Source organism: Arabidopsis thaliana (genome assembly GCF_000001735.4).
Source record: "Arabidopsis thaliana chromosome 1 sequence".
NCBI classification, from domain to species: domain Eukaryota; kingdom Viridiplantae; phylum Streptophyta; class Magnoliopsida; order Brassicales; family Brassicaceae; genus Arabidopsis; species Arabidopsis thaliana.
The window spans coordinates 3,993,870-4,014,717 of NC_003070.9; the positions used below are offsets into that span (position 1 = coordinate 3,993,870).

Consider the following 20,848-nt stretch of genomic DNA (forward strand, 5'->3'; position numbering starts at 1 on the left):
CATGTAATAAAAGTGGACAATTGAAAGCATATAACAATGGCCTTTAGTTGAATTATACTATTATATTATGTAGGTGTTTTCTCTATGTATTTATTTTCCGGTCATTGAAATATATCTATCAAACACATTGAATTACAAGTTGACAAACAGAGAATTACAATATAACCCATGCTTCCGCTGAACAGCAAGAAGACAATGGCCCATTTTATTTATTTGTTGATAACACTTTTTCTCATCTCAAACAATACAAGAAAAAAAATAAAAATAGATGTCTCAAGAAAACGTAACAAGTAATATTGTTAGCCTGAATCTTTTTGCACCGACTAAACTGTTTAAAGGGAACTTATATACAAAGAAATTATGTTAGACAAAATGAATACATTTTCTCTTTTTGTATCACTTTTACATAGTCTCTTTTGTAAAGTTGTAGACTTCTTTCTAGTCGAGCAAGAGAAGAAAGAGAGGACAAAAAAAAAAAAATACAGCAACCCAACAAACATACTAACATAGAGATCCATATGTAACATAAGATAACAGATTAAACAAACAAAGAAACAAACTCTGAAAAAGAGGAAAGCTTTCTGTATGTATGTATGTCAATAAACAAACACTCTTTGAATCATGAAATCACACTGAATTATATGCTATAGTATATGCCAATCTCCTGAAACAATTTAGTTATCTCCTTTATATAAATAAAATAAACAGATTTTCATTACGGAAAACAAAATAACAATGAACCGTGACACTTTTTCGTCTGTTTATAGGAATTATTAAATCTACAGTTATATATATTGAAATTATACAAAGGGTTTGATTTTAAAATTTACAATCCGTTACCGCATTGCTAAGAGGTGTGTCGTTTTCATAATGTAGTCTCGGTATACACTACGCATGGCTTCAAAAGATTCAATGTGAAGCCAATTTTATCGTTTTTACTTTTAAAATTTAATGCATAAAAAGCCTTCTTTTTATGGTAGTGCCAAAAAGAAGAATGAAGAAAATGATTCCATTTCAAAACCAAACATGTCGATAAAGAAAGCTTATGATGTGTCGTGAATAAGACATCGTCCAAATTTCATACAAAACACCAGAAAATATATATAAACAAAAGAAATAAAATATTTTCTAAATGGGCTGAGATCCCATTTCACGGACTGATGGGCTTCACTCCCTCGCTAAATTCTAATTTCACAATTTTGTGTGGGCCTTGGCTAATGCCTTTCCAAAATCACATGAAACACGATTCTACTTGAATGAGATTCTTTCTCTATGCTCGAGTCTGTGTCGCACACTGTAAACAGACGGTTTACAGAAGCATGTTTTTAACACCTGTTTCACGCCGCCACGTGTCATCCCATGACACGGCTGTTAGATTATAACCGTAACGGTCGTTCACCATATTTTCACAATAATACACTCATCCATCGGTTGTAACGCGTCTGTGATGATCTAACTATGTCACAGGCAGTAGCAAAGACATTGTCGGCAAAGTTTCTACAAACTCCTATTTAAGTGACGACGATTGTGCCAACAATGACTGGATTACTCACCTACTCGAGAGTGGTTTAGCTTTTTTGTACCGTACATCTTCTTCCCAGGTGTGTTTACTGTTGCAGATATGATCAAGTTCTAAACATTTCGTTGATCATGTTCTAGATTTTGTGATTCTTAATCATTTTTTCTCGATTCAATAGTGGAATTTTATTCTAGCGATCCGGTGTTTTCCGGATCTAATTTAGGACAGGATTCGTGGATCGATAATTTAGTGGGATTTTTATAGAATGTAATTGTTCTTTGTGTTGTGATGATCATTGAGAAATCACAATTCCGTTCGTTCTTGTTGATCGTTTTGCGATTATATAATAGCGGCGAACTTATAATAAGATTCATATTTGGTGCATCATGATTTTGGGTATGTTAAAGTTGAGACCTTTTTGGGTTGAAAATGCTTATGAAGTTGAGATTAGTGATGTTTTATAAGAATCCTGGTAAATGTAAATCTAGAGTTGATGGTGTTCGTTAAATTTATCAGGAGAGAGCAAGTTTATAGGGGAAATGAATGAGATTGCTTCCGCCTCTATGTTGAGGCTGTGTCAATGTTTTATCTCGATTTGTAATGTACATTTTGTTTCAATGAGAGCAGCTGAATCAAGTTTTCTTCTTTCTAGAAACATGGCTGAGGCTTCTGATTTGTTGGAATGGCCTAAGAAGGATAACCGTCGTTTTCTCCATGTTGTCTACCGCGTTGGTGATCTTGATCGCACCATTGAGTATGTCTTTTTCTTTTTCATTAATACCTTATTCTTTATCTTTCTGTAACAGGAGTTATTTTACATTTTAAGATATTCTTTATTTGTCTCACCAGGTTTTACACTGAGGTCTTTGGTATGAAGCTGTTGAGGAAAAGAGATATCCCTGAGGAGAAGTATTCTAATGCTTTTCTTGGTTTTGGACCTGAAACATCTAACTTTGTTGTGGAGCTCACATATAGTATGCACTCTACTCGCCCTCTCCTGTTATACGCTTTTTCACAAGTTAACTACTTTGTTCTAATGTTTTGTGTTTCGCAGACTATGGTGTTAGCTCATATGATATTGGAACTGGCTTTGGGCATTTTGCCATTTCAACTCAAGATGTAAGTCCTATTACTTTGAGCTTTAGGTATCAAGAATCAAAATATGCATGTGATCCTTAACGAAGAGATACACGGCTTTTTTTTTTTGTAGGTTTCCAAACTGGTTGAGAACGTCCGTGCCAAGGGTGGAAATGTGACTAGGGAACCTGGTCCAGTCAAAGGTGGAGGCAGTGTCATTGCGTTTGTGAAGGACCCTGATGGCTACACTTTTGAGCTCATCCAGAGAGGTCCAACTCCTGAACCTTTCTGCCAAGTCATGCTTCGTGTTGGTGATCTCGACCGTGCCATCAAATTCTATGAAAAGGTAATGCAGTGAAATGATTGTCTTAATGTTTAAATATTCATTACTATAGTGTTTACATCATTTCTAAATTCCTCGCAGGCCCTCGGGATGAGACTCTTGAGAAAGATTGAGAGACCTGAGTACAAGGTGAAGTAATCAGTGATGCAATGTAGACATATAATTTAGTTTTTTAGAGCTACGCTGGGACTTATTTATGTTTTTATTTGTTGTTGGATGAAACAGTACACCATAGGCATGATGGGGTATGCTGAAGAATACGAGTCGATAGTTTTGGAGCTGACCTATAACTACGACGTGACTGAGTACACAAAGGGCAATGCATATGCACAGGTCTGGGATTAGACATGTCTCAGTTGCTTTCTGTTAGCTTTAAACCAGTTTCTGTGTTCATTCCTCTGATAATCAAATGGTTAAATATAACAAACAGATTGCAATAGGCACAGATGATGTGTACAAAAGCGGTGAAGTTATTAAGATAGTCAACCAAGAGCTAGGAGGAAAGATCACTAGAGAAGCCGGACCTCTTCCTGGACTCGGCACCAAGATTGTCTCATTCCTTGATCCAGATGGCTGGAAAACGGTTAGTAATCGATACAGATCTAATGATTTGGTATCCGTTTCTAGTGTTGGGATTTGTTTAAAAGGTTTGGTTGTTATAATGACAGGTTTTGGTGGACAACAAAGATTTTCTCAAGGAACTGGAATGAGAAGAGCGATGAATGAAGGTCGAGATCACAAAACCATAATAATAAAAATGTGATCATAAAATAAAAGGAAGACTTAGAGTTTGATCTAAAATAAGAAGATGTGGTTTAGTTTGTGTCGTGCTATGTGTGTGTGCTCGTTTCTTTTGTCTTTGAGCTTAAAAGTTAAAACTCTAGTCTATATGGACCTGAATAAAAATATTTCCACCACCTTGAGGTTTTGGTGTTTGCGGTTATGGACGGTTTATTGAATGTAATATTTTCGTACCAAATCGGTTTACTAGATTTGAGACGGATCATATGGCTCTTCTTGGAAAAAGAGACGGTTTAAATCGGTTTATCTTTAGCTCTGCTTTTTTTCTTCCCGGAATTTGCGGACCAATTTTGATTGTGTTGGTTCAGATATAGAAACCTAGTATATTGTAGCAATTACTCTCCAAAAATAGCATTAGATCCATCCAAGACAATTGGAGAAACAGAGAGGAGAGAAAGAGAACTTGTGTTTATATACGTTTATCAAAACTAAATTTATGTTGGTTAATAGTTATACCATGATGGAGTAAAATCAGATATTGTATACAATAGCTTTAGTATTCAATCTAACTACTATAAGTCTACATCTTCAATACATGTAGTCACATGAAAACTCAGCCACAACCGCAAATAAAAGGGAGATCAAATTAGTTGGCTGTATTAATGGTAATGGATCCACCTACTTTACACTACAACTATATCATTGGAAAGCCATTTATAATATACATTCCATATAGCTAGAGCCATATCCACTACGTAACCGAATCTAAAATTTCTAAACCCTTCTCTTTCTTTCTGCATGCTGATTAAAACCGACGCTGCAGAAGTTCGATCAGTTATATGAGTGCATTAAATAGAATCGATTTTAGAAAAAGAAGAAGAAAGAATCGATTTAACTTAAAGTCAAGCTGTTTGCTTAGGCTAGACCGGATCTGATCTTCATGTATAGGTCTCAAGGATCATGCGATCGATGTATATAAATATGTTTTGGGGTTGGGACCAAATTAAAGTAGTATATAGTGGTATTTCTCTTGGCTCCCCAATTAATTTTATCGGTTGGGTTGTCTGTCTTTTTATGCTCATTTACCTAACTATCACGGCATCTCCATAGGAATTAATACTTTTGTGTAACTATATATGTGTAAGTGTCTATACTGAATATAATCCGGTAATATGTGAATATATGCACGTGAATTTAATTTAAATATATGTGTCCCGCCTCTTGCAAAAATAGTTATGATAATAAGATGACTAAAATTTAAGAATGTATAAAACCAACAAAAATATGTTTAAGAATGTAAGTTTTGTGTATCACATCCCATGTTTTAAGGTTGTTAGGAATCTCACATGCACATTGAAAAGAGACTAACACTAATTAATGTACGAGAGTTGATTGATGCTATGTTTAATCTCTTTGTATACAAATACATATCGTTTGACATAGAAATACAAATACATATCGTTTGACATTGTACTCTTTGAAAAGAGACTAACACTAATATGTTAGTAAGACTAATTTATATTTAGCTACATTGTACTCAAGGTCCTATATCCAAAGTTTTATCTGCATTTATTGCACACTTACATTACGTATGTGTGTGTATACATAACAGCCTATATATATGGTCTTGTAACACAGCTCAGGGATTCACCATAAACAAAAAGAATTTGAACCAACAAAGCAAAACATGAAAGGCACATTCACTAACTTGCTTGTGCTCCTTCTCATTGCACTTGTTTGTGCCAATGTCGGTGCTAGGAAACTTATCTCCGAAGATACCCAATTCAAGGATGAAAAATCTTTCCTCGGAGGCGGTGGCAGCGGTGATGGCTTAGGGCTTGGCCTTGGTGGAGGAGCTGGTCTTGGTGGGCTTGGGATTGGGGCTGGGATCGGCGCGGGAGCCGGACTAGGGTTAGGTGGAGGCGGTGGTGGACTCGGAGGTGGTGGCGGTGGACTCCTCGGTGGAGGCGGCTTTGGGGGAGGAGCCGGTGGCGGACTCGGTGGCCTTCCTTGAACGTATTGACAAGTGTGCGTGTGAGAGCTGATTCTCAGCTTATTACTAATTAATTAAGTTACTTTCATTCTCTTAATAAAATCTAGAGGGTTTGAATTTCGGATTTCTTCAGCTTTAATTTAAACTTCAATATTTGAACCAAAAAGGTCTTGCTACTAGAGGTAATGCTCGTAATCGTATTATGTGTAACGCCGGTTCTGATATTCTTAAGTGCAAGTGTGGAACGTTTCTCTTTTATTCACTATATAGCATTACTTTCTTTTTTCTTGTTTATATATCGCTAAACAAAATGTATTTTTAATTTGTTTTGAACAAGTGTAGTTATAACGCCGAAAAACGATTGGAAGAAGTAGCATATAACAAAACAAGCTTATATTCTATCCGAAGTAGGAAGAGAAAAAGAACTATATATGGATTGTGATCATGACCCCTCCTCATATATAAACAATGCTATGCTTACATTCTTAAACATGTGATTTTAGTCCAGTGGTTTCATCTTTACTGTCATGACATATGATCATAAATATTTTTGCAAGAGGCACACATTTAAATTTACTATGTATATAGTTATTCCTACAACTAGGTTAGTGAATGGAGATGCCGTGATGGTTAAGGTAATTAATAAGATCAAATTAACCGCGACTAAAACACAATACCATTATTTTTGGTCCCAAACCCAAATCATATTTTTATACATCCATGAGACCTAGATATGAAGATCAGATCCGGTCTAGCCTTGTATAAAAAGTACCACTATACTAATTATTCTTCTTCCTCTTCCTCTTGTGTTTGTTCTTGTTCACGTCTTCCGTTAGTAGCCTTTTTTTTTTCTCTACAAGGTTTTAGATCTTATTAGGGAAAGTGGGAAACGAAACCCCATGATTCTAGAGATTAGAAATCACAACGTTATCAGATATATAAAACTGAGGGTTCACAGGAAACCATTTCGACATCTGCTTGGAACAAAAAATGCATAAGGGGTCAAAATTACCCAAACAAAACTACAAGTGAGAAAGGGAAACTACTTGTGGCTAGAGGTTGTTAAAAGACAATGACAAAATCTATTGAAGGGGTTCGTTTTAATGGGCCTGGTGAAATCTCAAACCCATCTTCCCCGGCCCGGTATTACCCAAAAGAAAAAAAACAGAGAGGGCAATGAGCCGTTCTGGTTTTCGATAGAGCGAGAGAGAAGATAGAAGGATTCAGAAGGAAAGTGTTCGAAATGCCGATGATCACATTCACGTTATTGATGGTTGCATAGAACAGAAGATCACAATGAACATACAATGTTAAGTCACATATAAGCAAACAACAAGTTTTAAAGCAGCTTCATTACCCATAGTAGTTGATTTTAAATATATTTCTTGAATACTTGATAACTTAAGAATCAAACCGTGACAAAGGAAATGTTATTTTGAATCCTGTTTCAAATTTAAGTCAATGTACTGTATTCTTTTTTTTTGGAATAATAAATGGATAAAAATGTCTACAACTCCAACATTTGATGAAGCAAATGTTCCTTTTTCATTTTTGGTGATCTACAATACCTAAAAGTTTATTTAGATTTTTATAAAATTTTGAAAAATAAGAAGATAAAGATTGAACAATTACTTACCACTCAATGGGGATGCGGTTGCTTTGGCCTTTTCTTCGTTTGGCTGATGATGATTCCTCTTCCATCACCAACCCCATCTCTTTCTTCACTTTTTTAATTCACAAATCTCTATTTTTAAATCTCATTAATCCTACCTAAATATAAATATATAAAGTCCCTTTTGCCATTGATAGCAACAAAATCATCAATTAATTTGCAATATAACACACACTTACTACTACATAGTAGTTTGAGGAATCTGGGAAGAAGCTCCAGTGGCAAAGACTCAACATTTGTAAGATTTCTACACAACCCATTTCAGTTTTTATGTTTTCTATTCACAGATTATTTCGATTGCAGACAACATTTGTTTTCTTCTTCTTTCTGATAATACGATTTTCGATTCGATCTCATTGCGATTATTAAGTTTTCTGATTGTTTCAGATGCTATATTATGAATCTTAATCTGATGGTTGAAGATTCATAGATTTAAAAATGCTATCTTTTTGCCTATAGAGCCTTTATATGAATCTCCTTTCTTCATTCCATAGCTTAAGAGTTTATCGAATCCAGTTGAATTTGAAAAGATGCATTTTTGGTTATTGATTTTGAGTGTTCTTGTATCAAACTTGTTGTGTAGAAGATGAGAGGTGGGAGTCTATGGCAGCTAGGGCAATCAATAACCCGTCGTCTTGCTCAATCTGACAAGAAGGTTGTGTCACGTCGCTACTTTGCCTCTGAAGCTGACCTGAAAAAGACTGCTCTTTACGACTTCCATGTTGCCCATGGAGGAAAGATGGTTCCTTTTGCTGGTTGGAGTATGCCAATTCAGTACAAAGATTCGATTATGGACTCAACGGTTAACTGCAGGGAAAATGGGAGTTTGTTTGATGTTGCACATATGTGTGGTTTGAGCCTTAAGGGTAAAGATTGTGTTCCTTTTCTTGAGACACTTGTGGTTGCTGATGTGGCTGGTTTGGCTCCTGGAACTGGGAGCTTAACTGTGTTCACAAACGAGAAAGGAGGTGCCATTGATGACTCGGTGATTACCAAAGTGACAGATGAACATATCTATTTGGTGGTCAATGCTGGCTGTAGGGATAAGGATTTGGCTCACATTGAAGAACACATGAAGGCTTTCAAATCCAAAGGAGGTGATGTCTCGTGGCATATCCACGACGAGAGATCTCTTCTTGCCCTTCAGGTTTGGCCATTATAAGATTCTTCTCTTGGTTTGTTCTGTTATTGCTGAATACTTGTATATACAGTTCATGAGTTATCTTGAACCTTGTGATGCAGGGTCCTTTGGCTGCTCCAGTGCTTCAACACCTGACTAAAGAAGACTTGAGCAAGCTTTACTTTGGCAATTTCCAGATTCTGGACATTAATGGTTCCACATGTTTCCTTACCAGGACTGGGTAAAATTTCATGTTTCACTATCTGCTTCTAGTCAGATTTGCTTGGTTCAAGTAGACAATAGCTCAAGAGGAAAAGTTCTGAAGATCTCATAGGTAATGAATGTCTCTGTTTTGGTTTTTCAGGTATACCGGGGAAGATGGGTTTGAGATTTCGGTTCCAGATGAGCATGCTGTGGATCTAGCAAAAGCAATCTTGGAGAAGTCCGAGGGTAAGGTAAGGCTTACGGGTCTAGGAGCAAGAGACAGTCTCAGGTTAGAAGCAGGACTTTGTCTATATGGAAACGACATGGAGCAACACATTTCTCCTGTTGAAGCTGGGCTCACATGGGCCATAGGGAAGCGTAGAAGAGCCGAAGGTGGATTTCTTGGCGCGGATGTGATTCTCCAGCAGCTTAAAGATGGACCTACAATCAGAAGGGTCGGTTTCTTCTCCTCAGGACCACCCGCAAGGTCGCATAGCGAGGTTCATGATGAGAGTGGGAACAAGATTGGAGAGATCACAAGTGGAGGGTTTAGCCCGAACCTGAAGAAGAACATAGCCATGGGATATGTGAAGTCAGGTCAGCACAAGACTGGGACTAAAGTCAAGATCTTGGTCCGTGGGAAACCATATGAAGGCAGCATCACGAAGATGCCATTCGTGGCCACCAAATACTACAAACCAACATGAAATGTGTGTCTCCTTCGTCCATGACTTTGTCTCTTGCTTCTGTTAAATGACTTGTGTTTTTCTTCTGTTCTGTTTTGGCCTGAAAAATGTACGATATTTTGCCAAGAGGGCATTGCTTATTTCATTTTTATTGAAATAAATTTAACACATGTAATAGTATCAGAGCCCATGGTTTTAATGTGTCTCGATTGTGGATCACCCGTGGATGTCCAGTCCTGAACGTGAAGGATGTGTGTTAGAAATTAGAATATGTCTCTCATATGTATATATAAGTATGTGAACAAGAACAAGAGGAAGAGGAAGTGGAAGAAGAATGATAAGAAGACGAAGGCCCTTGACGTTGTTCATAAGTTGTAATAATGCAGAATTGGATTAACTTTCGTCTTCCTCTTATTCTTCTTCCTTGTAAAAGTTTCAACAACATAAGATAGAATTATCATACTTCATAGTTCACTTCATACATACGCAAAACGTTGTCGTTTTTATTGAGGAGAGATGTCAACACTGAATCATAAAGAAACACGTGGCAAGTCAAACCAGTTAACAGATCCAAACGACAACGTTTAAATAGCAATCCGCAAAACAGCAGAAGATAAAACTAAATCGTCGTCGTCGTCGTGTCTTCTTCGTCAGCAGAGAAGCTCCGGCGATGGGTTTACACAAATTGAGACTCGCAGCGGCGGTTCCTGTAACCTTCTCCTCTCGCCTCTTCCTCAAGCCATTTACCAATACTCTTACCCTAGGTTTGTTTTCCCGCCATCTTCAACCCCGTAATAAGCCTCTCCTTGTCAGAGCTTTCTCCGCTTCCGCCGCCGTACAAGATATTCCGGCCACACAGACCTCCGATTCCTCTGGTATTCCAGTTTACCCTCTCTTACCTCGTGGCATTGCTTTTGAATGCAAAGCTGATTCGTTCCTTTTTAGTAGCAGCAAGGCCTCTGTGGAAGGCAGCGATTGATTTCAAATGGATAAGGGACAATAAGGAAGCAGTCGAAATCAACATCAGGAACAGGAATTCGAATGCTAATTTGGAAGCTGTGCTCCAGCTTTATGAGAACATGGTCAATCTCCAAAAGGTTACCTAATCTTCTACTCTCTTCGAATTTGGGATTCTTAGTAGTAGAAAATATGTGAAGTCAGCTACTTTGAGGAAGAAGAACTCAAAAGAAATGTTAAAGTTGCAAAAAGCTTCTTGTTTTCTTAGTTTATGGATAGTTTACTTAGTATTAGTTTCTAGTCTCTGGCTAGATTTGAGAGATTGGATTAAATTGTTTTTCTTTTCTCTCGGTTCAGCTAATCAATGATTGCAGATAGCAGGAAGTTGAGAGGCTTCGTGAGGAAAGAAACAACGTTGCCAAAAAGATGAAAGGGAAGCTGGAGCCATCAGAACGTGAGAGACTCGTAGAAGAAGGTAAATGAGGAATATCCATTTTGTTTGTTAGTCTGTGTTCTGTACTGAGATATCATAGAGCGTTTTTGCCTTCAGGTAAAAATCTTAAGGAAAGTCTTGTTACTCTGGAAGAAGACCTCGTGAAGCTTAAAGATGAGCTCCAACATGTAGCACAGTCTATACCGAATATGACTCACCCTGATGTTCCTGTTGGAGGAGAGGATTCATCGGCAATTAGACAGGAGGTAAGTTACTTTTGTCAGAACTCCCTCAACTCTTGCGTTGACGAAGGCATTTTGCTGTCAAAGGTCTTTCTTAAAACATTCATAATTTTCTTATGTAGGTTGGTAGTCCACGTGAGTTTAGTTTTCCAATAAAGGATCATCTTCAGCTTGGGAAGGATCTTGATCTCATTGATTTTGACTCTGCTGCTGAGGTATACACTTTGTCTTATTTCATAGGCACCAAAGCACAGTTTGTAGGTTGTTGGATCAGATTTGGCATCTTGCGTAGCTGCTGGTTTTCTTTTTTTTAGTGCAGTTGTATTTAGACTGAACATTTGATTACTTCATATTGTAGAGTTCACTTGAGTAGGTGAACGATCACCTCCTTCAGTAAAGTATTAGATTGATGACCAAATATTTTGGTTTTCCGGTATATTTAATCAAGGAGATAAGTTGAAGTAACTTCCTTGTTATTTACACTCATGCAGGTAAGTGGTTCAAAGTTTTTCTATCTGAAGAATGAGGCAGTTCTATTGGAGATGGCTCTTCTTAATTGGACATTATCACAAGTCATGAAGAAGGGTTATACCCCCCTAACGACTCCTGAAATCGTGAGATCTTCTATTGTTGAGAAATGCGGTTTCCAACCTCGTGGGGATAATACTCAGGTTTCTGCAATACTAGTGTGTTTGCTCTGTTTGATAAGTCAACGTTTTTTGTTTGTTGCCAATCATGCTTCCATTCTTCTGAATAGGTCTATTCGATAGATGGAACTGACCAATGTCTCATTGGTACCGCTGAAATTCCCGTAGGAGGAATACACATGGATTCTATTCTTCTTGAATCAGCATTGCCTTTGAAATATATAGCATTCTCTCATTGCTTCCGTACTGAAGCGGGTGCTGCTGGCGCTGCCACAAAGTAAGTTTGACGAAAGGGTTTACTCCTTGTAGCATCTGCATGTTTTTGGCTTCTTCAATTTATACACAGGTTTTACTCAACATCCTACTTTCTCGATTTCGAGCAGAGGTCTTTACCGAGTTCATCAGTTCAGCAAAGCAGAGATGTTCGTCATATGCCAACCTGAAGATAGTGAATCCTTCCACCAAGAACTCATTCAGATCGAAGAAGATTTATTCACTTCTCTAGGATTACACTTTAAGTAAGAAACTAACTTTTAAACCCGATTTCCTCTTACCAGAGATTTTTTTTTTTCACTTAAACTTTATCTTTGCAGAACATTGGATATGGCCACAGCCGATTTAGGCGCTCCAGCATATCGCAAGTTTGACATTGAAGCATGGATGCCCGGTTTAGGACGATTTGGCGAGGTAAAAAACAAACTCTATTCATTTGTGTCGGACCACCAGAATGGAATCCTAGTTTCTACTTTGAGCTTGCTGCTTTAACTTCTGAATTAGATATCAAGCGCATCAAACTGCACAGATTACCAAAGTCGAAGACTGGGAATCCGTTACCGCCCATCTGAACCGCCTCAGACGGGTCCTAAGAAAGGGAAAGCGAATCTTCCAGCCACTAAGTTTGTCCACACTCTAAACGCGACTGCGTGTGCCGTCCCAAGGATGATGGTGTGTTTGCTGGAGAATTACCAGCAAGAAGATGGATCTGTGGTGATCCCTGAGCCCCTGAGGCCTTTCATGGGAGGCATTGAACTCATCAAACCCAAGCACAAGTAGTTTTTAATGGTTAGCTCTTTGCAATTCTTGCTGTGATTCCTCTTGTACTTGAGGTTTTGTTCATTATACTTTTCACAGGCGCTGAGTTTTTTGTGTTCTTGTCTCAGAACATACCATTTATAGTTTATATCATCATAACCGATGTTCTTTGATTCAATAATAACGAAAGGGAAGTATACATTAACAGGTTTCTTTTTAATGCAAATACATGTGGATCGTGGTATTTCTTCTAAAAATAACTGAGGTCAGATTATGTCTTACTAAAAAGAAGTGTTTGATAATTGCAAACTAAATATTGAACTACAGAATTGTAGGGCTTTACCCCGAAGGGAACCCTTCCAGAAATTCTCGAAGGCCCAAGACAAGCTTAGGCCTAGGAGGGGGTTTGGAAATAGTTTTCAACCAGCAATAGACGCGCCTCGGTTAAGACCTCATTAGCTGCGTCATTGCCCCAAGCGCAAAGATACTTTAGCTTCAACCAAAGCCTCTTTCTTATATAGTCACACAATACCCATCAACTTGATACTTACTTCCGATGTGGGACTCTGTTACCTAAAACAAATCGACTCAAGTTCTCAAAAATTCATTTATTCCCGAGAAGATATTTAGATAATAAATGTTGAAAGATAACAAGATTAGGAATTAAATAGTTTACATAAAAAAAAATTAAGACTAATAATGGTAGGGGCTGCGCGAACGCAAACCCCCTCTGCCACAAATAATGACGTAGGCTCTTCCTCAAGGGAAGACCTTAAGCTAAGCACCCCAGACAAAGTGCAGGCCGGTCACTAGCCTAGGCCACTCGTCATCTTGATCACGAGTAGACCCCGTCCAGGTAAGTGATTTGCTCGTTCCAGCCACTTCTTTATTTATACTCCTGTGTCCCAGTCATTATTTCTAGGCTAAGCAATGTGGGATTATTATCACTTACAAACATCCTGCCGTTCGAAGTTACTGGTATCAAACAACGTGCTGGTCTCTTACATATGAGTTTCTGTGCCTCTATACACATGGGCTGGATGCTCTCTATCTAGGGCCCAATCAAATGTCTCGTAGTTGTTACTTGTATAACGAAGAAACAAAACAAGTACTTATACTGAAACAATCATTGATCTAACTAGTACTTATACTGAAACAGTCACCTCAATGTCAAATCTTTTACAAACAGACCACAAAGAACATATCAATGTCTTGCCAAACGAGATCACAGTGAGCACTGAGCAGAGAACAAAAGAAAAAGAAAAAAAAAACAGTTGGTTCTCTGTATTTACATCACTAGAAACCGATAGTTTTGCCTTTAGGAAAGTTATATCCACGTATTAGTACTCCAATGATACTGAGAAAACCATGAATCAAGTGAAGGGATAAAAGTTTGAGAAGAGCAAAGTACCAAGAAGGATATAGGCTGCACAATATGACCATATCAAGTACCCCCATTTACTATGTTTTGGAGATCCAATCAAAGACGATGCAAACCAGTAAAGTGGAGGGCTTGCTGACAAGAACCTTGTTGCAACCTGTAATTACCACAACACAAACGTGAGGACAGTCTCACTAAAACCTTAATCTCATCTAAAATTATGTATATTATATTCTGTTTATGCCATTGAGGATTGTAACCTGGACATGCATGATGAAGAACGCCGTGGTTACCATAAAACTCAAGTGTACGATAAATGGGAAAACATCAGCTGAAAGGTATCCTGATTTTTCTGGAGCCACTTTGGTCCCAGTCACATCCTTCTTACTGCTAGGTTTCCGCTGCCTAATGTCATGGTTTCCTACTCAGGAAAACAGAGAGAATCACTCAACGTTTAATTTTGGAACTATTATATAACAACGATGAAACTGATACCTTCATTTGTTGAAGTTTTAACACTTGGTTCAACTGCATCCTTCAGAGAATAAAGTCTGGCAGCAGATCTCTTTTCTTTCTCGGTGGCTTGAAACCCCAGCGATATGAAGAGCTCAGGCCGAGACTTCATGTAACTCATAATCGAACACACAGCTAAAGAGAGAATTGGGGATGCGAGCAGAAAGTTTGGGAGCTGCTTAAACTGAAAGTATTTAAGGAAACCTACTCCCCTGTCAGAAACAAGAATCTCTAAATCAAATATAAGAAAGAAAATTTACAAGAACAAGAAAAGGTTTGTGTTCAAAGTATTAACCAATAATGACTTTGAATGAAGTTATACAGCAACGGAATCCTTCCTTTGCACCAAGGCCTCACTTCATCACGCGTATGTCCATGGCAGATGTTATAGTATCCGTATGCTTGAAATGCGACAAAAGGAAGACAAATGCATATGCATCTAAGAAATCCAGCAATAAAAACCTGCATAGCTAACTGGGTAGCGAGAAGAATCATTAGGCTACCATACCTTTAAAGAGTTGACAGCAAGTTAAAGAGACAGGCTTTAATCATTACATGATTAACCAAGCAGATGTGATTTGAGACATACTAAATCAAGAAACTATTCCAGTGCAACCATGAACTAAAGAGCATACCAGCAGAACAGTTAAGTAGGAATCCATCAGATAGAGATATAAAGAACAAAGTAACTAAAAATTGTTCGAGTTCTCCTTTTCTATCTTCTAGAAGGATCTTAATTGTAGGAAATAGAATGTTTCAGATTAAGCATACTACCGAAAAAATCCGGAGTTTGAATTGCAGCAATAGTTCTGAAATTTGAATGAAATATGTATAACTTACATAAGCACGCCGTTTCTGATATAAAGCTTCATATGCTCGATGCATTGTCTGGAAACAGATATAACCAGCATTAAGAATTCCATTGGACCTTGCACAGCCTGAGAGAGCAAACCAAAGAACGCCTACATTGCTGGTACCAGATAACAAGTGATACACTCCTCCAATAGAGAAAAGAGCATACAAACTTTCTGAATATCTGAAAGTCACAAAGAAACAGTTTGGTCTTCAGTTAGTTACCATTCTGATAAGACTGAACATATTTACTTTCAGCAAATGAACTTAAGAGATCATTGGCTTAAACACATTACATTGACGAATAAAATATGGACGCCGGATTGAAACAGAAGATAATCGAAGCTCTGAATGATGCTTCAGTATCCTTCAAGATAATAACTGAAACCCTGTTAGCAACGACTGGTGTAAGACACGGTGAATAGCAAACAGCATTAGCTTGTAGAGCTCAAAAGACTCTTGACTTGACTTATTTCTAGACACAATAATCGATTTAGGATGAATGTCAAAGAAGTACCTAAATAGATAGATAGCAGCAAATATGAACGCCAAGTTACTAACAGTGAAACCAGACAACACCATCACAGCTCGAAGACCAATCAATGGAACCAAAGGCGCAAAAACTGAATCCAAAAAGAATCAGTTACTACCGGAATGATACAACCAAAGTAAGGAATCAAGTGGGTAGATGTCTAAATTACAAAACCTGTGCGAGAGAGAAGCGAGATGAAGAAAGGAAGCAGAGGCAAGAAGGCGTAAGTCTGCTCATACTCATAGCCACACTCTGTGATTCGGAGAAAATAAACACTGTCCCAGACAACACTGTTCTCAAGGGATCTCGAAGCTGCATTGGCTACTAGAAACGGAAAAGAATCTTCTTTGTGATACAAGCAAGGAGGATTCAGTGCAGCGGATGTATCGTACGGTTGGAGTAAGCTCCGCCACAAAATGGTTAAGAAGAGAACGAGAAGTCGCGAGAAGATGGCGTATTTGATCAAGATGGTTTCTTTCCTTGATTTCGAGTTTGATTCCAAAGCTTTCGCCATTGATCACGAGCTCGTATTCGAGTATAAAAAGGCGACAGATGGTTCTCGATTGCAAGAGTCCGGTGACGATTTGTGATTTTCGATCTTCTCGTCGGAGAAGAATGTGTTACTCTCTAAATGTAAAAGAGAGTTTCAATTTAATAAATGAACCGGTCGGTTCAATAAAAGGGAAAGTCACCGGTTTTAGAAAATTGTTCCGGTATTATCCGGGTCATTAAGACGCTTTGATCGGTTCAATCCAGTTTTAAAAACGCTAAGATGAATGTAGCGTTTGTGAAGCTAATTAAACGAGCCACGTCATCAAGACATGTCAACAAAACGCGTCATAAGCCCAATCACGTGAGGGCTGGTAATTGGTAATCGCAAAACGTAGATCGCCATAAATTAAATTTCGAACAGACAAAAAAAGAAAAGAAAATCAATAAATAATCATTTAGTCCCTTTGTTTGATAAACCCTTTAATTGAAAAAAAAAACAAATTACTTCTCTTTCCTTCGATCATCGTCTTCCTCTGGTTCTCAGATCTTTGAATCGAGCAGAAGCAATTTTAAATCTCCTATCAGGTTTCTCTAAATCCATGCTCAAGTCTAATTTTACGTTTTACATTTGTTCAATTTTGTATGAGATTTGCTTCCGTTTGGGATCGGAACTTTGAGAACGTTCTGAAGATATTACTTTACTGTGTAGCTCTTGAATCAATTTTTCCGTTTGATGTCTTGTATTGATGTTGTTATTAGATCGTTAATTTTCTTTCCGTAGATGATGAATGTGGATTATGCTGAAATTCGTTATAAACTTTGGATTTGATGGTGGTGAATTGTCACAATGTAGAAAACGAAAGCTTTTGATTATAGAATTTTCTTTGAGGTTGATGTTCTCTGCTATATTTGAATCTCACGTTTGAATAGTTCGTCTTGTTCAATATCTGAATGCAAATAGAGATAAGCTATTTCGAACACTCATTGTTGAAAAATCAAAATAATTCATCTTCTTAGAGTATTGTGTGTTCTTACAGAACCCAAGTTTTAAGCATCTGTGTTTCAATTACCTGGCTTACATGTTCTGTCTTGATGATAAATATTGGTTTTGTGATTTTAGTGAGTTGCAGGATTCATATTCTTGTTTTGAAATTTGTGATAATTGCAGTGAATTTTTATTACTGGAGAAGTAATAAGGCAAAGATGGTGAAAATGACATTGATAGCTCGTGTTACTGATGGGTTACCTCTAGCTGAGGGGCTCGATGATGGACGTGACTTACCGGATTCAGATATGTATAAACAACAGGTCAAAGCTTTGTTTAAGAATCTGTCCAGAGGTCAAAATGACGCTTCAAGAATGTCCGTTGAAACTGGCCCCTATGTTTTCCAGTATCCTTAACCTCTGGTTTTTTCTTCATTCCTTATTAGTTCAGTTTCTGCTGCAAAAGTTTGTTGATTGATAGATATAATAAGGATTGTAGAAAGTTTACTTTGATTTACTTAAGATTCACACTTTTGACATCCTTGTACATTTTTACCAGTTTTTGGCTTAGTACACGTTTCAATCCTCTTGCATTATGTTTGAAATCTACGTTGTCATATTAGTATGCTTGTATCTCAAAGCTAAAGTTTAAGAAAGACCAGATATGTATGCTTCCTTGACCAGAAAACTTTAGTTACATCATAGAAGGACGTGTTTGCTACTTGACAATGTGTGACCGCTCTTACCCAAAGAAACTCGCTTTCCAATACCTGGAAGATCTCAAGAATGAATTTGAACGTGTCAATGGGCCTAACATTGAAACAGCTGCTCGGCCTTATGCCTTTATTAAATTTGGTATGTGTAGTGTAGATTTTTCTGTACATTCAGTATCTTGGAAACATACCTCTCTGGATTCACTCTTTTTCCACTTTGCCTTTTTTTGTAGATACATTCATACAGAAAACCAAGAAACTGTACCAAGACACTCGTACGCAACGAAACATCGCCAAGTTGAATGATGAACTCTATGAGGTTCATCAAATAATGACCCGGAATGTGCAAGAAGTCTTAGGTGTTGGTGAAAAGCTGGACCGTAAGTCAACATCCATTACTTCTCCTATGATCATTATTTAAGCTTTTAGAATAAGGAGAAATGGAACACTAGTTTTGCGTTTGTTATAATCAGCTGAGCAATATGCTTATCATTTGCCATTTTCTCTTCTTGTTTTTTCTTAATGCAGAGGTGAGCGAGATGTCGAGCCGGTTAACATCTGAATCTCGTATATATGCTGATAAGGCTAAAGATTTGAACCGTCAGGTGAGTTTGATTGTATATTACCTTATATTACACATTGCAACATTGATCACACGGCTATGAGATGCTCTCATTCCTTGTGAGCTTGACATATTGTAGCTTAGATAGTTAACATATGGTTATGAAACATTGAATTTGGTTGACCAGGCTTTGATCCGAAAATGGGCACCAGTCGCAATTGTGTTCGGTGTAGTCTTCCTCCTTTTCTGGGTCAAGAACAAGCTATGGTAAAAAAAAAAGGAGGAATCTAAGGCTATTTTCGTAATTTAGCGGACTTCTCCAGACATATGTCGACCTCCCCTACCGGACTCAAGTCTCAGATTCCGGCACCCAAAATATCTTCTTTCTTTCAAAGAGAAACTTTGACACATTTTGTACTTCTGTAGTATGCAAACTTTATGAGACTGGTCATAGTATCATCCATTATACTCTTTTCAAACCTTCATTGTCATTTTCTCAGGCTTCTTTTAAATTGAATTAGAACCACAATTAAAGTAAAACGGATTGGGTTTGATTTCATACATATATCTAACAAAATCTGAAGAGTTTACACAGGCTATTTTAGCGTCTATGTGACCTCAAATGTCTCTTAAAATCTTGTGGACCAGCCAAATCTAATGAGGAAGTGTTCTTCAACTCATCTGAAAGCTGCAATGCACTCTGAAAATCTCCTGACTTCTTCAGACAATCGATTAAAGCTCGGTAGACATAAACCGATGGTCGAATCTGTCTCTGCTTCATCTCATCGAAAAGCCTCAACGATTCCTTAACGTTCCCAGATCGACCCAAACTGTCTATCACCGCTGTATAACTTAGCAAATCTGGTTCAATTCCACATTGAACCATTTCATTGTATATCACCAAACACATATCGAATCTACAAGCTTTCCTCATCCCGTTTAACACCGTGTTGTAAGTAATGATGTTTACAGATACACTACAATCTTCCTTCATCGTTGACAAAACCCCCAGAATCTCATTCACAAGGCCAGCTCGTCCCAAGATATCCAAAACCGAGTTATATGTGATCACATCTGGTTTACATTCCCACTCTTTCATCTCCTTAAGTATCATAAGAACCTTATCGATCTGTCTAGTTTCAGCAAATGCAAAGATGATTCTGTTCATTACTATTAACCTATACGGAAGTGAAGACTCTGATATCTCTTTAAGCAGACTCGTCAAATACGTGCAATCATCCGTGTTAATGAATGCTCTAGCAAGGTTGAGATAACAATCTGAACTCAATGGTTCCTTACCCGGCAAGATCAAGACCTCTCTGAAGACTCTACAAGAAAGCTTCATATCGTTCAGCTCACCCGCCGCTGCAAGAAGGTTCTTGAAAACCGAAATAGGCAAACATATGTTCTTTTCTTGTAAAGACTGTAACAAGTCATATGCTCCAGAGAGATTTCCATCTCTTGTAAACTTCTCAACAAGATTCGTATAATCGATTTTGCTGATGATCTTTGAACCACTTTCACTATGGTTAACGATCTTCTTCAAGAGTTCTTCCTCGTCTTCTTCTCCAGTGTTTATCAAAGAGTGCATACCAGAGAACGAGCAGCTCCAGCTCAAATCAGCTGGAACTAACATCATATGTTTCTGCAATGCCAATAAACAGAAAACCAAATCATCAATTTGCAGAATCACCATCAATCATCAACTTCCACATATAACTATGAACAATGTAAATCTATAAAAATGGATTTCTCAGTTTTCGAGATGACTACAAAAAAACTCACACATTTAATCAGAAAACTTCGTAATCAAACACTAGCTGAAGCGTGAAAGCCCCGAAACTAAAAAACGATCAAACTCAGAAGAACAGCAATGGTTCGAAATTTCGCATCTTCATCGAATCAAACATTGATAGAAGAAACTCGCTGAGCAGTAACAATCAGAAAACAACAACGAGAGCATAACATGAATCACGAAAACGGTTCTGGATTTTTGGAATTCATACCATAGAAATGAAGGAACCTCCATAGACGGGGATTCTCTTAACGATCGACCACTTCATCATCTTCCTCGGTAATCTATCTCCTCTCTGCTTGTGACATTTTTCAGATTTTTGATTTCTGAGGGAATTAGTTTTGGTTACAATTAACAC

The 20,848-nt window shown here is 37.7% G+C and overlaps 7 protein-coding genes, 2 long non-coding RNA genes and 3 other non-coding genes across 29 annotated transcripts; 7 read left to right on the forward strand and 5 right to left on the reverse strand.

Annotated features, from left to right (window-relative positions):
• The first annotated feature begins 1,288 nt into the window (after positions 1-1,288).
• GLX1 (glyoxalase/bleomycin resistance protein/dioxygenase superfamily protein) lies at positions 1,289-4,096 on the forward strand. Of its 6 annotated transcripts, none has more exons than NM_101055.4 (9): positions 1,289-1,601; positions 2,147-2,273; positions 2,369-2,493; positions 2,574-2,638; positions 2,730-2,942; positions 3,021-3,068; positions 3,165-3,272; positions 3,370-3,522; positions 3,608-4,096. In NM_101055.4, exons 2-9 carry the CDS (start codon positions 2,176-2,178, stop codon positions 3,647-3,649), a joined length of 852 nt encoding a protein of 283 aa, NP_172648.1. In that variant the 5' UTR covers positions 1,289-1,601; positions 2,147-2,175; the 3' UTR covers positions 3,650-4,096. The 6 variants fall into 6 exon arrangements, with proteins under 6 accessions (NP_172648.1, NP_849643.1, NP_001031026.1 ...); NM_179312.4 differs by having other exon boundaries at positions 2,172-2,273; NM_001035949.3 differs by having other exon boundaries at positions 1,300-1,601; positions 2,172-2,273; positions 3,380-3,522; positions 3,608-3,984.
• A 1,191-nt stretch (positions 4,097-5,287) lies between these two features.
• AT1G11850 (uncharacterized protein) lies at positions 5,288-6,155 on the forward strand. 4 transcript variants are annotated; one of them, NM_001084052.1, is made up of 2 exons: positions 5,330-5,608; positions 5,648-5,959. In NM_001084052.1, the coding sequence occupies exons 1-2, from the start codon at positions 5,368-5,370 to the stop codon at positions 5,692-5,694; spliced, it is 288 nt and encodes a 95-aa protein (NP_001077521.1). In that variant the 5' UTR covers positions 5,330-5,367; the 3' UTR covers positions 5,695-5,959. The 4 variants fall into 4 exon arrangements, with proteins under 4 accessions (NP_849645.1, NP_001077521.1, NP_001077520.1 ...); NM_001084051.1 differs by having other exon boundaries at positions 5,330-5,539; positions 5,666-5,959; NM_101056.2 differs by having other exon boundaries at positions 5,333-5,602.
• A 1,088-nt stretch (positions 6,156-7,243) lies between these two features.
• On the forward strand, positions 7,244-9,879 carry AT1G11860 (Glycine cleavage T-protein family). Of its 3 annotated transcripts, none has more exons than NM_001332004.1 (4): positions 7,244-7,657; positions 7,929-8,492; positions 8,588-8,706; positions 8,830-9,486. In NM_001332004.1, exons 1-4 carry the CDS (start codon positions 7,616-7,618, stop codon positions 9,374-9,376), a joined length of 1,272 nt encoding a protein of 423 aa, NP_001318983.1. In that variant the 5' UTR covers positions 7,244-7,615; the 3' UTR covers positions 9,377-9,486. The 3 variants fall into 3 exon arrangements, with proteins under 3 accessions (NP_001318983.1, NP_172650.1, NP_849646.1); NM_101057.5 differs by having other exon boundaries at positions 7,308-7,583; positions 8,830-9,879; NM_179315.1 differs by having other exon boundaries at positions 7,426-7,583; positions 7,932-8,492; positions 8,830-9,573.
• Positions 9,880-9,887: 8 nt separating this feature from the next.
• On the forward strand, positions 9,888-13,146 carry SRS (Seryl-tRNA synthetase). 6 transcript variants are annotated; one of them, NM_179316.3, is made up of 10 exons: positions 9,888-10,230; positions 10,301-10,452; positions 10,694-10,787; positions 10,863-11,011; positions 11,110-11,202; positions 11,479-11,658; positions 11,745-11,911; positions 12,018-12,152; positions 12,228-12,321; positions 12,412-13,146. In NM_179316.3, exons 1-10 carry the CDS (start codon positions 10,026-10,028, stop codon positions 12,685-12,687), a joined length of 1,545 nt encoding a protein of 514 aa, NP_849647.1. In that variant the 5' UTR covers positions 9,888-10,025; the 3' UTR covers positions 12,688-13,146. The 6 variants fall into 6 exon arrangements, with proteins under 6 accessions (NP_849647.1, NP_001321931.1, NP_001321932.1 ...); NM_001332006.1 differs by having other exon boundaries at positions 9,928-10,230; positions 12,437-12,902; NM_202083.1 differs by having other exon boundaries at positions 9,977-10,230; positions 12,248-12,321; positions 12,412-12,869.
• U4.6 lies at positions 12,999-13,151 on the reverse strand. Its single transcript, NR_138796.1, has one exon. It is a non-coding gene; the product is annotated as an other RNA (small nuclear RNA).
• A 208-nt stretch (positions 13,152-13,359) lies between these two features.
• On the forward strand, positions 13,360-13,683 carry AT1G04903. Its single transcript, NR_143390.1, has one exon. It is a non-coding gene; the product is annotated as an uncharacterized misc_RNA (transcript).
• Positions 13,368-13,527, reverse strand: U1.10. Its single transcript, NR_138797.1, has one exon. It is a non-coding gene; the product is annotated as an other RNA (small nuclear RNA).
• Positions 13,684-13,835: 152 nt separating the features above from the next.
• AT1G11880 (transferases, transferring hexosyl groups) lies at positions 13,836-16,592 on the reverse strand. Of its 3 annotated transcripts, NM_101059.3 has the most exons (8): positions 16,119-16,574; positions 15,930-16,035; positions 15,709-15,801; positions 15,401-15,596; positions 14,856-15,034; positions 14,543-14,772; positions 14,308-14,468; positions 13,836-14,204 (listed from the first exon to the last, which is right to left on the reverse strand). In NM_101059.3, the coding sequence occupies exons 1-8, from the start codon at positions 16,456-16,458 to the stop codon at positions 14,040-14,042; spliced, it is 1,470 nt and encodes a 489-aa protein (NP_172652.2). In that variant the 5' UTR covers positions 16,459-16,574; the 3' UTR covers positions 13,836-14,039. The 3 variants fall into 3 exon arrangements, with proteins under 3 accessions (NP_172652.2, NP_001320480.1, NP_001320479.1); NM_001332009.1 differs by lacking the exon at positions 15,930-16,035 and having other exon boundaries at positions 15,709-15,779; positions 16,119-16,592; NM_001332008.1 differs by having other exon boundaries at positions 14,308-14,772; positions 16,119-16,564.
• Positions 16,593-16,887: 295 nt separating this feature from the next.
• Positions 16,888-19,235, forward strand: SEC22 (Synaptobrevin family protein). The gene is made up of 6 exons (NM_101060.4): positions 16,888-17,021; positions 17,605-17,827; positions 18,115-18,275; positions 18,367-18,513; positions 18,662-18,738; positions 18,883-19,235. The coding sequence occupies exons 2-6, from the start codon at positions 17,640-17,642 to the stop codon at positions 18,964-18,966; spliced, it is 657 nt and encodes a 218-aa protein (NP_172653.1). The 5' UTR covers positions 16,888-17,021; positions 17,605-17,639; the 3' UTR covers positions 18,967-19,235.
• On the reverse strand, positions 17,191-17,624 carry AT1G04913. The gene has a single exon (NR_138798.1). It is a non-coding gene; the product is annotated as an other RNA (long non-coding RNA).
• Positions 19,236-19,251: 16 nt separating the features above from the next.
• AT1G11900 (Tetratricopeptide repeat (TPR)-like superfamily protein) lies at positions 19,252-20,819 on the reverse strand. The gene is made up of 2 exons (NM_101061.3): positions 20,702-20,819; positions 19,252-20,340 (listed from the first exon to the last, which is right to left on the reverse strand). The coding sequence occupies exons 1-2, from the start codon at positions 20,759-20,761 to the stop codon at positions 19,297-19,299; spliced, it is 1,104 nt and encodes a 367-aa protein (NP_172654.2). The 5' UTR covers positions 20,762-20,819; the 3' UTR covers positions 19,252-19,296.
• Positions 19,326-20,049, forward strand: AT1G04917. Its single transcript, NR_138799.1, has one exon. It is a non-coding gene; the product is annotated as an other RNA (long non-coding RNA).
• Positions 20,820-20,848: the final 29 nt, after the last annotated feature.

What these genes read in the sequence shown, in the direction of transcription:
- SRS (NM_179316.3), top strand. Translation starts at nt 10,026, where the DNA reads ATGGGTTTACACAAATTGAGACTCGCAGCGGCGGTTCCTGTAACCTTC. An exon ending in ACAGACCTCCGATTCCTCTG is followed by an intron (nt 10,231 to 10,300) that starts GTATTCCAGTTT and finishes GTTCCTTTTTAG; the next exon opens with TAGCAGCAAGGCCTCTGTGG. An exon ending in ATTTTGACTCTGCTGCTGAG is followed by an intron (nt 11,203 to 11,478) that starts GTATACACTTTG and finishes ACACTCATGCAG; the next exon opens with GTAAGTGGTTCAAAGTTTTT.
- AT1G11850 (NM_179314.2), top strand. Translation starts at nt 5,368, where the DNA reads ATGAAAGGCACATTCACTAACTTGCTTGTGCTCCTTCTCATTGCACTT.
- AT1G11880 (NM_101059.3), bottom strand. Translation starts at nt 16,458, where the DNA reads ATGGCGAAAGCTTTGGAATCAAACTCGAAATCAAGGAAAGAAACCATC. An exon ending in TCCATATTTTATTCGTCAAT is followed by an intron (nt 15,597 to 15,708) that starts GTAATGTGTTTA and finishes TGTGACTTTCAG; the next exon opens with ATATTCAGAAAGTTTGTATG. An exon ending in TCTTCATCATGCATGTCCAG is followed by an intron (nt 14,205 to 14,307) that starts GTTACAATCCTC and finishes TGGTAATTACAG; the next exon opens with GTTGCAACAAGGTTCTTGTC.
- AT1G11860 (NM_001332004.1), top strand. Translation starts at nt 7,616, where the DNA reads ATGTTTTCTATTCACAGATTATTTCGATTGCAGACAACATTT. An exon ending in TTCGATTGCAGACAACATTT is followed by an intron (nt 7,658 to 7,928) that starts GTTTTCTTCTTC and finishes CTTGTTGTGTAG; the next exon opens with AAGATGAGAGGTGGGAGTCT. An exon ending in TGTTTCCTTACCAGGACTGG is followed by an intron (nt 8,707 to 8,829) that starts GTAAAATTTCAT and finishes TTGGTTTTTCAG; the next exon opens with GTATACCGGGGAAGATGGGT.
- AT1G11900 (NM_101061.3), bottom strand. Translation starts at nt 20,761, where the DNA reads ATGATGAAGTGGTCGATCGTTAAGAGAATCCCCGTCTATGGAGGTTCC. An exon ending in GAGGTTCCTTCATTTCTATG is followed by an intron (nt 20,341 to 20,701) that starts GTATGAATTCCA and finishes TTGGCATTGCAG; the next exon opens with AAACATATGATGTTAGTTCC.
- GLX1 (NM_001198039.1), top strand. Translation starts at nt 2,059, where the DNA reads ATGAATGAGATTGCTTCCGCCTCTATGTTGAGGCTGTGTCAATGTTTT. An exon ending in TTGCCATTTCAACTCAAGAT is followed by an intron (nt 2,639 to 2,729) that starts GTAAGTCCTATT and finishes TTTTTTTTGTAG; the next exon opens with GTTTCCAAACTGGTTGAGAA. An exon ending in TTGAGAGACCTGAGTACAAG is followed by an intron (nt 3,069 to 3,164) that starts GTGAAGTAATCA and finishes TGGATGAAACAG; the next exon opens with TACACCATAGGCATGATGGG.
- SEC22 (NM_101060.4), top strand. Translation starts at nt 17,640, where the DNA reads ATGGTGAAAATGACATTGATAGCTCGTGTTACTGATGGGTTACCTCTA. An exon ending in TGTTGGTGAAAAGCTGGACC is followed by an intron (nt 18,514 to 18,661) that starts GTAAGTCAACAT and finishes TTCTTAATGCAG; the next exon opens with AGGTGAGCGAGATGTCGAGC. An exon ending in CTAAAGATTTGAACCGTCAG is followed by an intron (nt 18,739 to 18,882) that starts GTGAGTTTGATT and finishes TTGGTTGACCAG; the next exon opens with GCTTTGATCCGAAAATGGGC.